Raw genomic sequence first — 15,761 nt, forward strand, 5'->3', positions numbered from 1 at the left:
GAAATAAATTATCACGAGGCTCCAGCCCCTTAATCAATCAGACATAGGCCTGTGCACCAGAGTGGAAATCTACGCCAGTCAGGAACTGCCATAGATTTCCTAAATAAGTCAGATTTTTACCATTAGTTATAACAATTATGTTAGATTGGCGCTTCTCCGGTCTACCCTGCTCTGCCTTCATTTTCAGAAAATTGCCAGTGAGATACAAGAATGGGGGATGCGGCACATCTTTGGTGTGAGGAAAGGGCCATGTACTCAAAATGCTCAAGATTAGCATCCATCTACACCAGAAAAACTGGTCTTATTGGGTTGATAAATTCCCCCATTGATTTCCTGGCTATTCCCTTCAACTTTATTCACAAGCAATGCACATGCAATATTTAACCGCTGTATGGCAACCTTAAACCTGTTTACACCAATCTGTATACTGTACCTATCCATTGCACAATCATGCAGTAGTATTTTCTATAGTGCTGTATAATATTAACTTTGTTATTCTATTTTATCTTAAGGTACCAATTGAACGAAAGAAAAGGTATCTGGCTATACGCAAGGAAGCAAGAGAAGCAGCCAGTGAGGATTCAGGTATTGTTTTTTTGCGCAGATTTCATCAAACTTTTGAGAGAGTCCCAGAAAACCCCTTTAAATTTCCCACAGAGAAAATGCTACTGCCTGCTAGTAAAGAGACAAGCTTTTAACAATAATGGTCTGCACTCCTTTGTTTTTTTTCTTAACTGTATATCACAATTTTCTAACATAAAATTGTTTGATCAGACTTTATAATACTGTTTTTTTTTTTAATTTCATGCTAATGTATACTGTATGTATTTAGAATAATTTGTAATGTTCATAATGTTTTTTCTTTGTTTTGTTACCCATTAAAGATGAGCCCCAGTATTTATCGTCACAGTCTTACATGGCAGATAGCAGTCTGAGTGAAGAAATGAGCCAGTTTGACTTTTCAACGGGAATCCAAAGCTTTTCTTACAGTTCCCAGGACCCAGTAAAGTCCCAAAGGAGCAGGAGACTAAGGGTACTTGAGACGATAAATTTTTATGACAAAGATTACCACTTATTTCATGTTCACCTCATTTTATTTTCCTTAAAGGGGTATTCCCATAACCCTTGTTCACCAACCTGCAGGCTGTCTGCTCTGTACACTTCCTGGTTTTCTCGGCACATTGGTGGGCGGGGTTTCACTTGCTCTGCTATCTGCTATGTTTGCAGTTAGTAATGAGGGATTGGTTGTAAATGCATTACCACAGTATGAAGCTGATGTAGAAGCTGATAGAGCAGAGCTAGATTTGAGTCAGCTTGCATTACATACAGAGGTAATGGACTCCTTATCTCAGCCCTTATCAGCCAAATTCAATTAAACCAGAATCAGAAATGCTGGAGCTCGCACCTCCCCTCTCCCCTATCTGAGGAGCTCCGTTACTTGTCAGACATACACAGCTCAGAGCTGCTGCTGAGCACTCAGCCCCTCCCCCCCCCATATTTATTGCATTGTGTTTTTCACATAATTGTAGTCACCTTACAGTTTATTTACTGCTTACAAGGACAGTTGAGGAAATCCTTTTAGAAAGCCTCTACATTATGACTTTTAGTCATAAAATAAACTTATACCTTGTGTCTTGTCTGGAGTGAGTTTCATTTTTATGTGAAGAATTGTCTTATAATTCAGCCTTTTTGTGGCAGGATCGCAGCTCTGAAGTCCGGACCCCACAGGATGTTATGGAGCTTGAGATGGATGAATTAAATCAGCATGAGTGCATGGCACCTATGACTGGACTGATAAAACACATGCAGAAAAATAACCTGACACCTCAAGTAGAGGAGGTATAGAGGAATGTTTTTTTTTTCAGACGCGTTGGGTGTGTTGGGTTTATCAAAGCTTTTCATAGAGAAAACATAGCTGTTACTCAGAAGCTAATCAGAAGTTCGGATTCTTTTTGGCAGTGGAGATGGCATGTATTTTGGTACATGACACCAATTGTAAACCAACTGTTTTGATTATATTAATTCTAAATCTGTGTTCCTTTCCGGTTGTATTTAGGGACAAACTCCACAAGACCTGCCACCATGGATGACCTTTTTACATTCTAAACTAGGAAATCCCTCCACACCATTGAACATACGTCTTTTCATTTCCAAACTTGTTGTTAACTCTGAGGAAGTAAGTTTTGAAAACCGTTTTTCTTTGCTTTGTTTTTGCTATGTTTCATCTGTATTCCTAGTTGTTAAATACACGCTTGTACACCTCAGAGACTTTGGTCCTCTTGTCCTATCCTCATATATTATGCCCCATTATCGCTGCAGCACATTTTACACTTCTCTCTGAGACAGGGGCTTGTACCATACAGAGCAGTCTGCCCCCATCCATTATAACTACTATTTGTTTCTTTACATGTACTTCTGCGAGAAGTAACTGTAAAATAGCAAACAAATAGATGAGTAAAGGCCAAATCAACATAAGGGGAGACGCTGGACACTGGGCTCCAAATCCAAGTTATGATGCAGCTAAAAGGATCACTGACACGGAAAAAAAAAGTCTGAGCACAAATAAGCTGCTAGCAGTCAGTGACTAACATCCCATCAGCAATAACACAAGCAGCTGGTCAGAAGTATATAGACTCTCCTTACACTAACTGTGAGTTGTAAGAAGCTGCAGACTCCTCTCTGAGTAGTGTTCAGGCAGTGAGCTCAAAGCTGTGTGTAAACATGCAGAGCCCCTTTGCCCTGCAGTTCCTTTGTTTCCATCTTGAGTATGTTGATTTCTAAAGATGGACCTTTTCTAGTAACATGGAGTGAACAGCAAATTGGGAAGGGGGGAGTCATTTAGTGGCAGGAACTTTAGAGATTTTTCAGGCAGAAAAGAACAACTTTTTAAAGTAAGGGCTCGTTCACACGTGAACAAAGGGGTGGATTTTGACAGCGGATTTCGCTTCAAAATCCGCTCCTTTACAATGGTGGTCTATGCAGACCACCGGGCTTCTTTTTTCCACTAGTGGCGGGCTGCTACTAGCAGAGAAAAGAAGCGACATGTTCTTTCTTCAGGCAGAAGCCGCGGCGCGCTGGACCGCGGCTTCCACCTAACGGCAGCACCCTCCTATGTCGGCTCACTCATTTGAGCCGACATAGGAGGGGAAAGTCGCGACCGCGATGGTCGTGGCAGGTGGGTTTTGACCAGAGAGAGACACGGCTCGCCGCGTCTCTCTCTGTGTCAAAACCTGAGCGGGCGCCCCACGTATGAACTAGCCCTAAAGTGCATCAAAATTTGATCCAGAATCAAATGATCTAATAAATGAGACTAAGTTATGTGAAAAGTTACTGACCATATAAAACAAAGGCACATTGATAGAACCGTGTTTCTGTTTGTCTCTCTTAGAAAAGGCAGGCCTATTAAAAAGAATACTATAGTTATCACCAGATTTTATGCTTACATGATCTCCTGCGAATTATCTTGTATTTTAGGTTTTTCGCCCTTATGCAAAGTTTTGGATTGGCCCATTATTACAGCTGATTGTGTCTGAAAATAATGGCGGAACAGGCATTCACTACTTGGTTGTGGAGACTGTTGTGACACTACTTTCTTGGTCGAGTGTTGCTACACCTCATGTAAGTAACAGCTGAGACCTGAAATAAAGGTATAATAAGTATTTACTACATAATTGTTTGATATTACAACATATTTGTTTTTTAGGGACTTGCAAAGGATGAAATCTTGGCTAACAGACTGCTTGAATTTATGATGAAGAATTCATTTCATGAAAAGAGAGCCGTGTATAGACATAATCTTGAGATCATTAAAACTGTGCTGGAGTGCTGGAAGGAGTGCCTTTGTATTCCATACAAGTATGCATACAGATTTTATTATAAGTAATTTTCTGTATACCTTCAACAATAATTGGTTAACGATGTGATAAAGTGTTATCTACTCTTTAATGTTGCTGACCTATCCTTAGGATAGACCATTAATACTAGATCTGTGAGGGTCTGACATCCAAGACCGTCGTAGATCAGCAGCTCAGAAACAGGCCATGTTTACATGCCAGGATCCATGCTGCTCACTTGCAGCAGCTTTAAGTATTGCAGCGCTGTCCCATAGATTTCAGTGTTGTTATACTTTGTACGGCAAGTGAGCATCACAGTTCCTGGCATATAAATATTATCAAGATGCCTTCAATATTCTAAAGTGGAAAACCCCTTTAAAGGGGCTCTATCAGCAAAATCACGCTGATAGAGCCCCACATATGCGTGAATAGCCTTTAAAAAGGCTATTTAGGCACCTCTAAAGTTGCATTAAACTACCCCCCAGTTTTAAAATAATACCCTAAAAAAGAATGTGATCTACTTACACATCGTGCACGCTGGGCGGGCATTCAGGGTGCGCCGTATTCTTCATCCACACCTCCTCTTCCTCCGATGTCCTCGGGTCCCGTCCTCCTCCGGCGCTCGCGAACTGACATTGATTAAAAAAAAATGGACTGGCGCATGCGCAGTAGCATGCGGCTTCTACTACGGCTACTGCGCATGCGCCCTGGCCTTTTTTTTTTTTTTTTTTTTTTTCAATGTCAGTTCGCGAGCGTCGGAGGAGGACGGGACCTGAGGACATCGGAGGAAGAGGAGGCATGGATGAAGAAGACGGCGCACCCTGAATGCCCGCCCAACGTGCACGATGCGTAAGTAGATCACATTCTTTTTTAGGGTATTATTTTAAAACTGGGGGGTAGTTTAATATAACTTTAGCGGTGCCTGAATAGCCTTTTTAAAGGCTATTCATGCATATGTGGGGCTCTATCAGCGTGATTTTGCTGATAGAGCCCCTTTAATTTCACTTCTAAATGTTCAGATTTAGGCACATTTGTTAAAGCCTGCAGCTCTGCTGTATAGCCATAGGTGTAAAACATAAAGTTCTTTTTGCCTTCAGTTGACACTATAGGAAGTATTTGAGATTACTACATATTGTGTTATGAGTTAGCGTAGTGCGTAACAGAATTATTTGAACGCACATGTGTTTTTTTTTTTTTTTTTTTTACTGGATCCCTGCTGGTTCCTATTCTACGACTACCAAATAATATCATCACCCAAGAACAGATTATTTTTAAGAGATTAAAGAGGTGATAGGGGAATACAACATTGCAGTTTAGCATATTTTTTCATGTTTGAGTATTCAATGTATCTGTGCTTGTAATATCAGATACATTAAGCAAGCAGAGTTTCAACAAAAATAATTCATTTTATTTTAAGGTTAATCTATAAGAACTTTTCTGGAACAGATCCAAAGTCAAAAGACAACTCGGTGGGAATTCAGCTACTAGGTTTGGTGGTAGCTAATAACTTTTCTCCATATGATCCAAAATGTGAAATCGCTTCTGACCGGTAAGTTACATTTTTATTTTTTTTAATTAAGGAGAATTTCCAACCAGAATTTAAAATGACCATAGTTTAGAGCAAAGTTTAGTTCTGTTTTCTCTGCGCAGCAATACAGTGAACTCCATTCAATAAAATGGGGGCTGGCTGTCATTACCTGCACAGTCGGGGTGACCAGGAACATTGCTGTGTGGCGAAAACTTAGAATGACGCAGAGCACTAGAGCAGCGCTGAGGGGTCCTTTATTCCCTGGAATGGTGGGAACCCCGCTTTTTATAAGACATGCATATTTTAGGGATATGCCATCTTCTTCCAAATTATTTTCAATTTTTTACTACCTACCTTTCAAAGCCAAAAAATTTTTTTCATAATGTTACTATGCTATTCTATAGGATATGCTGGGAAGCTGGAAAAAAATTGAGTGAGGTGGAATTAGAGAATAAAATTGCATTTGCACCACTTTTTTAAGAGTTTTGTTTTTATGGTGCACCCTGTGCAGCCAAAACGACACGTCACCTGTAGTCTCCCGTTGTAACACTTTTTAAGAAAGAAAAAAATAATCTGTGGATTCGCCTTATTCTGACACCTGTAACTTTTGTTATGTTTCTGTATATGGGAGCGTAAGGCGACTTTGTACGCAAGAATTACTTTTTATTTCTACCACCTTGGGGAATGTCTGATGTTCACTTTTTATTCAAATTGTATTGGAAGTAAAAAAACAAAACGATAGTTTGGTATTATCGGTAATTTTTCCTCATATGGGAAAAATATTGTCAGAAGTTTGCAGCTTGGGTGTTTTCAGATAAGGGGATTACTACTAATGTGTATGCTTATTTACTTGATTTGAAGTTTTATATATATATATATATATATATATATATATTTATTTTATTTCCGTAACTATGTAGCTATAGAATCCGTGTTGCTCAGCTGTGCTATGCTGTTTTTGTAGCTCCTATTATCCTCTATGACACTAGTGTAGAGCAGCACTGCTTGGCTGTTCCCATAAGTCAGACAAAATAGGAAAAACTCTTTAAGAAATGTGATTATTTGTCTTGTGCAACAAAGTGCGAATTGTTATTCTATTCTTCTATTGTATATATCTTATATATTATATGTTTTCTATACAGGTACTTTCAAGCTCTTGCCAACAATGTTACCTTCACCAGATTTAAAGACATTTATGCTGCATCCTCTGAAGTCCTTGGACTTGTTCTTCGATATATTGCAGAAAAAGAAAAAGTATGTCATGTGGATGTATTAAAATGTTACAGTATTTGGCTGTTTAGTAGAGTAATACACATTGTATTGTTTGTATATTGTTAGATTAGTTTAAAGTTACAGCAGCCATTTGTTTGCTCAAGAATGTCAGTAGAGTAAAATGCAATGACAATGTCCAATTTTTAATGGGGTATTCTTGTAAAAACAAGTTATGGAGTGGTGGTCTGACGAATGGGACCCCCACTGATCATGGGAATGAGGGTTCTGCCTTCCTCTTATGAACCAAGCGTCAGGTTGTGCATGTTCACTATTATCATTTCCATTCTGTGGAGATAGCAGAGGGCTGTACAGTTTCATAAAGATGAGTGGAGCAGCACCTCATTTACTCTAATTGGTGGGGGTCCCAGTGCTCAGACTTGTTATTATTGGAAGACCCCTGTCAGTCTGTCATTTTAGATGTACACTGACTTAATAGAAATCTTCTTTTGTGAAGCTTTAGCCTTCTGCCTTCTACGAGAAAAAAAATCTGATCTATACTTACTCTTTTTAAATAGTTTGGTCTTTGTTTTTTTTTTCTTAAATACATTTTTTAATTGACATGCTGAAGGATTTGTCCTCTTTTAGAAATGCATAGCAGCTCTCATTTGAAACCAGCACAGCAGACCACAGGTTCTATGAATTTTTGTGTCTCAGCCCCTTTCATTTCCACGCAGCTGCAATTTCAGACACAACCCGTGGCACTGTTTGTGGAAGAAAGCAGCAATGTTTTGGGGTTTTTTTGTTTTTTTTTCTCTAAAGAATACCTTTAAGGGTATGTTCACATGTTCACTATGTTTCTGTATTTGAAAAATATCCATTCTAAAAATCTGGATCAGAGTGAAAATAAATAGAAATACAAATCTAAACCTAAGTAAGTGTACCTTCAGTGTGTACCATTTGCTATTGACCTCAATGTTAAAAAAAAAAAAAAAAAAAAAAAAAGAACAGATCTCCTGTTTTCCATTGTGGACCTGTTGTTTTTTTGCCATGGAAATAAAATTCTGCATGCAATTAATACTCTGTCTATAAAATAGATCCACAATGGAGTGGATGCCAGCGTATGGCACGTGAGCAGTTTAACCCCTCTTTGAAATGGGCGTTCAAGCGGATCTGTTTTTTTTTTTATCAGTTTTACTAGAAGATTCGTATATTAATTCATGTTGTATATTAACTGGGGCACAAAGTTGATGACTTCTAATTTTTGCCTTTCCCATGTTTTTTTTTCCCCTTTCACCTTAAGGACATTGAAGGACCCGTCTTTGCTTATGTAGAGAAAAACTTAAAATCTCTTTACAGCAGTAATAAGGAAGACAAGTTCATAATGTGCTTGAATAAAATCGTGAAACATTTTCCACTGTTTGCTGACAGGTAAGGCAAACTAATTCCTAGGTATTTTATAGCTTCATTACTGTATACATGTTCCATACTTTTCTTTTTTTTGTTGTTGATATTTTATAGGTTTATGAAGATTGTTCTCTACCAGCTACCAAAGCTTCATGGAGTTCTCAAAACCCAGTGTCTTGAAATCATATGGTCTAGGGCTGAGGAAATACAGGATCTTTTTCTTGAGCTAAAAAATAGGGATTTCAAGCAAATTATGAGCAACCGGTAAGACATGATCTATTCTTTCTTTTCCCTTTATTATATAAAGGGGTTATCCATGTTTGTTTTTTTTTTGTTTTTTTGTTTTTTTTTACTGTAATTTTTATTAATTTATTTTTTTAACAGAATAGGAATATTGTAAACAAAAATGAAAAACATTTGAGAAATAAGCAGAGAAGGGCATGGCACCACCACGCATGTGGCTGCCACACCAAACCAGTAAGATTAAATTGAGGGAAAGAAAAAAAAAATACATAGAAAAGGGAAAGGAAGTAAAAGAAAATGGCAGTAAATAACACCAAGAAAGCAAGTGGAGGTGACACAATATAGGGGAAAGGGAAAAGAGTCAAAGACCTTGCAGTATACAATATGTGTCCCAGGAAGACCACATGGCCTGGAAAGCCTCTATCGTATGACTAAGAGAGGCAGTCAGGAACTCCATACTATAAGTTCAGGACCAGTAGGTGAGGAGGATTTCAGGATTTTGAAGACCAACTAATATCTGTAGGATAGGATTAGATCTGTGAATGTCTGACAGTCAGTATGTTTTTGGGAGGAAACGCATGCAAACACGGGGAGAACATACAAAGTCCTTGCAGATGTTGTCCTTGGTTGGATTCAAACCCAGGACTCCAGTGCTGCAAGGCTGCAGTGCTAACCACTGAGCCACTGTGTTGTCACTCATCTGCGGGCCTGCAATCACAGGGCACTCCCAAGTAGCGCCACTCTTCCATGTTTACCCTCTTAATGTTTATATGCCATGTTTCAGGTAGCAGCATCTTAAAGTACACTGTTCTTGAAAGGAAATGGTAGTCGCAACCTCACTCTTGTTTAAATGGCTTTCTTGAGACCAATAACTCATGTGTTACATCCTACTTGTACCCATTGCTGTTCTTTCTAAAGTAATATTAGCTAATGTTGTCATTCTCCATTTAATTTCAGAGATGATGAAAGACAGAGAGTGTGCCTAGATATAGTGTACAAGTTATTAGCCAAGTTAAAGCCATCTGAGCTTCGGGAGCTTTTACCATCCATAACCACATTTAGTTCTCACAATTTTCCGGTTTGTCGGGAACATATGTATGACATTCTCATGTGGATCTATGACAATTACAGGTAATATAACCTTGCTTTCATCTGCCCTTGTCTGCTGTACTTTCCTGTGCGCACATCATATCTACAGTTATATTACAGAAAATGCTTCATGTTTGTTTTATTACTGTATCTAATACCTTTAATACCTTATTAAAAGGATTTTCAATTGTGTTAAAAATTGTACATTAAAAATTTGTGAAAGTGAAAGACATCCTGTTGCTTTTGAGAAAAACACAAAAATTGGTGGGTAAAGTAGATTGAACATTTTTTGTAAATTTTATAAAATACATTTTATTAAAGAAAAATGTATTTTTTTGTTGTTATTTTCCGCCCCCTTCTCCTGCACTGATCATTGTTTCACCTGGAAAATGGGAAAGAAGATATGTGTACTTAGAAAGGTTTTGTAGATTATTCTCAATGAGATAATAGATTCTTTTTAAAGATGAATTTCTAGTATGCTTCACATGGTAAGAACCTCTCTATGCCATGGTTATCCCCTCAGAACTTGCACTATATAATATACACTGGGGCAGATTTACTAATACCATCTAAGTATTAGACCGTGCAGATGTAGACTAGCTAGTTGTAAAATGTGCGGTATTGTAAAGGCCGGGTGATACATATGGTGCATTGTTAGACTGTCTAGGCTACAGTTTAACCCCCCAGACTTCCCTTAGTGTTTGACAAAAAAATCCTCCACAAGTTTGGTGAATTTTTGGAGCACTGTTGCATCTCATGCCGTTCCCATTTACTCACAAGACCCTTCTTTTCAGTAAGTGCCACACACTTGTGCAAGGTGCAGAAAGTGTCTAAAGCAGTGATTTATTATGGTGTAAAGAATGTTCAACAGTTTTGGCGCACATAGTGCCTGAAATCTGGCGCATTTTGAATAATTTTCTCAAGTGTATATAGTTGTACTGAATAGCGTCCGTACAGTGGTTTTCAGATATATCTATACAATTGTGTAATTGTGTGTTGTACATTATATTTCAGAGATTTAGAGAGCCAGTCAGATAGTGATTCCCAAGAGATCTATAAAATGGCTAAAGAGACATTACTTGAAGGACTGGTTGATGAAAATGCCGAGCTTCAGTAAGTGCTAACCTTCTTGTGCTCATTCCTAAGACTTATTCACCTTTAAACACTGTATGTACATTAGATTAACATGAGCACTGTCAGAGTTACAGAATGTTCCAGTTTTTAGATTTTTACATTATCAAGATCATACACTTCTAATATACATGTACTTCTAGTTTGGCTTACATACGTTTATTTTATGAGTGCTGACCCAATTATTCACAATATAATGGTATAAGCCATAAATACCGTATATATACTCGAGTATAAGCCGAGTTTTTCAGCACAGTTTTTGTGCTGTAAAAGTGCGCCTCGGCTTATACTCGCGTCAATACGGTAATTGAAAATGTCACATGACTGGTCCACAGTGAAAGACACCTGTGGGAGCCCGCTGGAGCAGTGCTGCTGTCGATAGGTGAGTGGTGAGGTAGCGCTGCCTCCAGGACCGCCCCAAGATGTTTCCAGAGCATCTTCTCTGCCTTGGAAACATCTTAAGGCGTCCCTAGAGACAGCACTGCCTCACCAACCACCTATCGGCAGCAGTGCTGTTCCAGCGGCCTCCCACATATGTCTTTCCTTTCACTGAGGACCAGTTCAATTACCACTCGAGTCAATATGGTAATTGACTTGACCGTATTGACTCAGCTTCAGCGGGCCTCCGCTCCAGTCCCTTCCCCCTCCCCCGGCTACATCACACGCCGGGTGACGTGGCCACGTTAGCTCAGGCCCGCACCCGGCGTGTGTCGGTGACGTCTTACTGCATCTCAGCATAGGTGGCATCATCCAGCCCCCTATGCTGAGACGCAGGAGCAGCCACGGAAGAAGATGAGCAGTGGCGGCAGCGCGAGGTCGGTAAGTATGAGAACTTAATGTTTGTTTGTTTTTATAATAGGCCGCTACCTGCTGAAGTATTCCCAACAGGTATCGGCCTATTACCAACCTCCCCGGGCCTGCTCACTGCCAACCCCCGCGTCACCTTATACTATAGGCCGCGGAGGCCGGCAGTGAGTTGGCCCGAGCCCCAGCCACGATCCCACTGCCGCTATTATTATACTCGGGGGGGTCTTTTCAGACCCCCGAGTATATTAATCAGAGCCCCAGGGGAGGTGAGAAAAAATAGTAAAAAGTTTTACTCATCTCTCCGGGATCCGATGTTAATCCTAGCCGACTTCAGGCCTATATGGGAATATCCCAGACGTCACGTGGTCTGGGATATTACCATATAGACCCAAAGCCTGTGGTAGTAGTAATAGTCTGTTACTGCTAGCACAGGCTTTGGGCCTGTATGGCAACAGGCTGCTACTGCTACCATAAGGCTTTGGGCCTATACGATAATGCCCCAGACGTGCTGTGAGAGAACTCATTTGTATACCGGCGAAAACCAGTATTTCTACGGAACGGCGGCACGGAACAGACACCTAAAGGTAGGAGACGAATAGCCTTTCTTAAGGCTATTCTGACGTGTTAGGGACAAAAAATTCATTCTCAATGATAGGATCCCTTTAAAAACACACTCAGCTGGGTTGAAAAAGGACAGAGACCCGGCGGGCGAACATGGTATCCAATAGCTGGATCAGGAAGACTGGGGACCAGAAGTTCCCACAAAGTCTTCTTGTGAATGGAGGGCCAGTGCACTTGCATGATTTGCGCTCCATTCACTTCTTTGGGGCTGCCAGGACTGTAATCTCTGGCACTGCTTGCGGCCCCATCTGGCAGTGCTCTGGAAGAGCTTTTGGTCCCCCATCCACCTGATCACTGGGGGACCCAGCGATCAGACACTTGTCCCCTATCCTGTGAATAGGGGTTAAATGTCCATAACGGGACACCACCTTTAAGTCTGCTGAGAAGTGCTTGATGATTTCTGTTTATTTTATCCTCTTGCCTTTCACATTAGTAACATTATATAGTTTCTGACTTATATCTTTGAATTCTACAGACTTATTGTCAGGAATTTTTGGAGTGATGAAACGCGGTTGCCAACTGGCACAGTTGATCGAATGGTTGCTGTACTGTGTTCTTTATATTCCCCCAAAATTGAAAAGCACTTTCTAAGTCTGGCCACAAACCTTCTTCTTGAAATGACAAGTAGAAGCCCAGATTACGTCCGGCAAATGTTTGAGCATCCACTTTCCGAGTGCATGTTCCAGGTATGATACTTTATTGTACTGTTATGTTAAAACGATATGAGTTGCTTCATGTTTACTGTCGATTTTTTTTTTTTTTTTTATATTGTACTCCTGTTCTCATTTAGGATTATACTGTTGATTCCAACTGGCGCTACCGCAGCACTATTCATACTCCAATGTTTGTGGAGACTCAAGCTTCGCAAAGTATTTACAGGTCCAAGACACAAAGTTCTCTGGAAAGCCCAGAAGCTGAAGGAGGCCAACTAAGAGCAACACAGCAGCACTACCAGTTTACACCGACACAGAATATTGGTACATTGGTGACTTGTTCCTTCTTTTGTGATATATAATCCATTTTTTATTTAATGTTGATGAACCGCTATTTTTCTCTTTGCACTGGACTGTAGGTGGCAGAAGTTCCTTTAATTGGCTCACTGGCAGTACCTTGGATACATTGGGCAGTTACTCTGCTGACTCTTCAGAGTCCCTTTCTTCAACATTGCTGTTCACAAGCAGAAGAGGTGAAAAAACTCAGAGGGGTTCATCTAGACCCATAGGACCTAATTTTGGAAAACAACGATTAAGACTTCCAGGTGATGAAACTGACAGCAAAACTAAGGGTGAGTTATTCTAAGGAATCTATTTCTCTGCTCATACCAATATCCTATAGGAAATGTAGTATTTCACATCATTCATTATGGTTTCAGAGCAAATAACTCTGGCTAGCATATCTCCTATCTGTGAAGCTGATATGAGCAAACCCTTTAAATATTAATGTCTCATGGCTTGATGTCCTTAATATTTAAAGAAATAATTACAGAAGATTAGTTATTTTGTCTTTGGAGCTTGTTTACGTAAATGCTCTTTAGCCCCTTTAAAAGGGTTGTCCAGGCACAAAAAATAATTTTTCAAATTGACCAGGGACCGTGAAAAAAAAAAAGTCCTCACTGCACGTGATGGCTGAGGCTAATAAGCAGCCTCAGTGAAGGGCAAGTGACGTCACTACTTGGCGATATCCTGGGGTCTCTTCCTGAGGCCACTGATTGATCTCAGTGGGCATGTGCCAGCTAAAGCCAATCGGCAGCTTCAGCAGAAGGGGTCTGGGACATCACAGCTGGCAAGCAGTTTCACTTTGAAAAGACACCAGAACAGCTGAACCGGACCACACAGGGAGTACACTGGAGCACCATGGACAGGTGTGAATTTTTTTTTTTTTTTTACACCACTCCCCGTTTATTTTAAAAATGTTTGTTTTTTTATTTCCTTCTAACCTGTACAGCTTCTTTAAGGAAAATAAATAGGTGTTATGGAAACAATTGTGAACAGCAAGCTACGCATTTCTCGTATTTATACACATTCATGAGGAACTCTCATGTTAAGGAAACAGTGTAGCTCACTTTGCTACACTGTTTCCTCAACTATAAAAAGTGAATGGAACTACCTCAAGCTGACTAAGACAAACATGTATTATGATCTCAGCCATGAAAAGTTGAGATAGGAATACCCCTTCAAATTTCTTAAGGGGTTGTCCACAAATGAAAAAAATAAAGCCTACTCCCCTGTCAATGGCAGCAGACAGGTGAGTAGGTTTTATTTTTTTATCCAGCCTCAGGATGCGTTGCTGCAGTTCTTGGCCCAGATGGTCACTTATAAATTACAGCTATTACATGTAAACACTTGAAGTACCACTATAAAATATAATATGTTATTACCCAAGGAATTGGAGAAAGGTCAGACATTTTGAGATTGCGCAGACGTTTCTTAAAAGATCAAGAAAAGCTCAATATCATCTATGCACGAAAAGGAGCCGCAGAACAGAAAAGAGAAAAGGTTTGTTTCCTTCTTTTCTTCATTGTGAATTCTTTTGTTGGTGTCTCCTTTCAGATACCCGAGAAGTTCATTTTTTTTGTCTAATATTTCCACTGTGCATTATAAACTCTGCGTCTACTTGAGCTACTATGTTTGGTTAATTCATTTATGTTGTCTCTGATTTTCCCATACTGTAGTTTCATTCACTTGCTATCTTCTCTCTATTTTCCTCAGTATTCAAATACTGTCATATTTTTTTTTATTTCTTTAGTCGTGATTTGCAAACAAAACCTACAATTTAGAGACTGACGTCCTAAACTATATTCATGTCTTAAATATCAATCCTGAATGTGTAATACATCTACATAAAGAATGCTTCCCTTTTATTTTTAAGGAAATTAAAGTTGAGCAAAAGTTGAAGCAAGATGCTCAAGTTATTCTTTATAGAAGTTATCGACATGGAGATTTACCTGATATCCAGATTATATACAGCGCACTTATTGCACCATTGCAAGCACTTGCCCAGGTCTGTGATGATGCTTTTTGTTTTGAAGATTAAATAAATATATATATATATATATATATATTTATATATATGCTCATATTGTCCTAAATCTAACGAGAAAGGACTTAGACTCGAATTAGATGTAAATATTTTGTTATTCTAACCTATATATTAAGTGGAAACCTATAAGGTAAAATATCTTTAAAAAACCCCACTAATTTATCTTTTTTTGTGTGTTTTCTCTACTTCAGAAAGACCCAACTCTGGCTAAACAGCTATTCTGTGCATTATTTTCTGGAGTGCTGGAAGCAGTCAGCAGCTCTACCGAAAAGAACAGCATTGCTGCTAAAGTGGTCGATAAGTTCAGCCAGTATTTAACTAGCACTGTGTACTATTTCCCACCATTCATTGGTTGTATACAGGTACTTTCATGTATATATTAACATAATTGTGATCTATGTATCATCATTTTCCTGTCATTCTCTACTACAATATTTTCAGTATATATCAATAGTGTGAAAATTGTCATAGCAAAGTCTGACAAACACATGCACAAACTCTTCTTAAAAGAATCTGAGTGTATATATGTTGCTTGTCTACTTGCACATATCTTCACATACACATCTGAATTGAATATACCAAAACTCACAATGGCCCAGGTGCCAATATGAATCCATGGCACAACAAATGGTCTAGTTTTTGCAGGGGTCATTTAGATGTATAAAAAAAAAAAAAAAAAAGAATAAGATTAAGATAATCTCGGCTATTGTTTTAGCCCTAAATTGGGGAATTGAGCTGTCTGAGCTGCCTGTGATTTATCTGCAGCAGAGCAGCTCTACCCGGATAATCACTTTAGCCTATAGATAGGTGTTACTATCCAGTTACCCTGTATACCAGCCTTCTAACAAGTCCTC

General features: G+C 39.3%; 1 protein-coding gene across 1 annotated transcript in view; it reads left to right on the plus strand.

The window, feature by feature from the left end:
- The window catches only part of PRKDC (protein kinase, DNA-activated, catalytic subunit), a 130,176-nt gene that overhangs the window by 77,592 nt on the left and 36,823 nt on the right, over positions 1 to 15,761 (plus strand). Inside the window, exons 45-62 of the mRNA XM_075270572.1 lie at positions 513 to 585; positions 885 to 1,033; positions 1,699 to 1,839; positions 2,057 to 2,176; positions 3,475 to 3,618; positions 3,704 to 3,855; positions 5,251 to 5,382; positions 6,504 to 6,615; positions 7,874 to 8,001; positions 8,092 to 8,241; positions 9,178 to 9,351; positions 10,324 to 10,422; positions 12,344 to 12,554; positions 12,659 to 12,845; positions 12,941 to 13,153; positions 14,251 to 14,363; positions 14,737 to 14,868; positions 15,099 to 15,269. Of these exons, the coding sequence (XP_075126673.1) occupies positions 513 to 585; positions 885 to 1,033; positions 1,699 to 1,839; positions 2,057 to 2,176; positions 3,475 to 3,618; positions 3,704 to 3,855; positions 5,251 to 5,382; positions 6,504 to 6,615; positions 7,874 to 8,001; positions 8,092 to 8,241; positions 9,178 to 9,351; positions 10,324 to 10,422; positions 12,344 to 12,554; positions 12,659 to 12,845; positions 12,941 to 13,153; positions 14,251 to 14,363; positions 14,737 to 14,868; positions 15,099 to 15,269 (2,601 nt within the window). The remainder of the gene's footprint in view (positions 1 to 512; positions 586 to 884; positions 1,034 to 1,698; positions 1,840 to 2,056; positions 2,177 to 3,474; positions 3,619 to 3,703; positions 3,856 to 5,250; positions 5,383 to 6,503; positions 6,616 to 7,873; positions 8,002 to 8,091; positions 8,242 to 9,177; positions 9,352 to 10,323; positions 10,423 to 12,343; positions 12,555 to 12,658; positions 12,846 to 12,940; positions 13,154 to 14,250; positions 14,364 to 14,736; positions 14,869 to 15,098; positions 15,270 to 15,761) is intronic.

This window comes from Leptodactylus fuscus, chromosome 4 (genome assembly GCF_031893055.1).
Source record: "Leptodactylus fuscus isolate aLepFus1 chromosome 4, aLepFus1.hap2, whole genome shotgun sequence".
NCBI lineage: Eukaryota > Metazoa > Chordata > Amphibia > Anura > Leptodactylidae > Leptodactylus > Leptodactylus fuscus.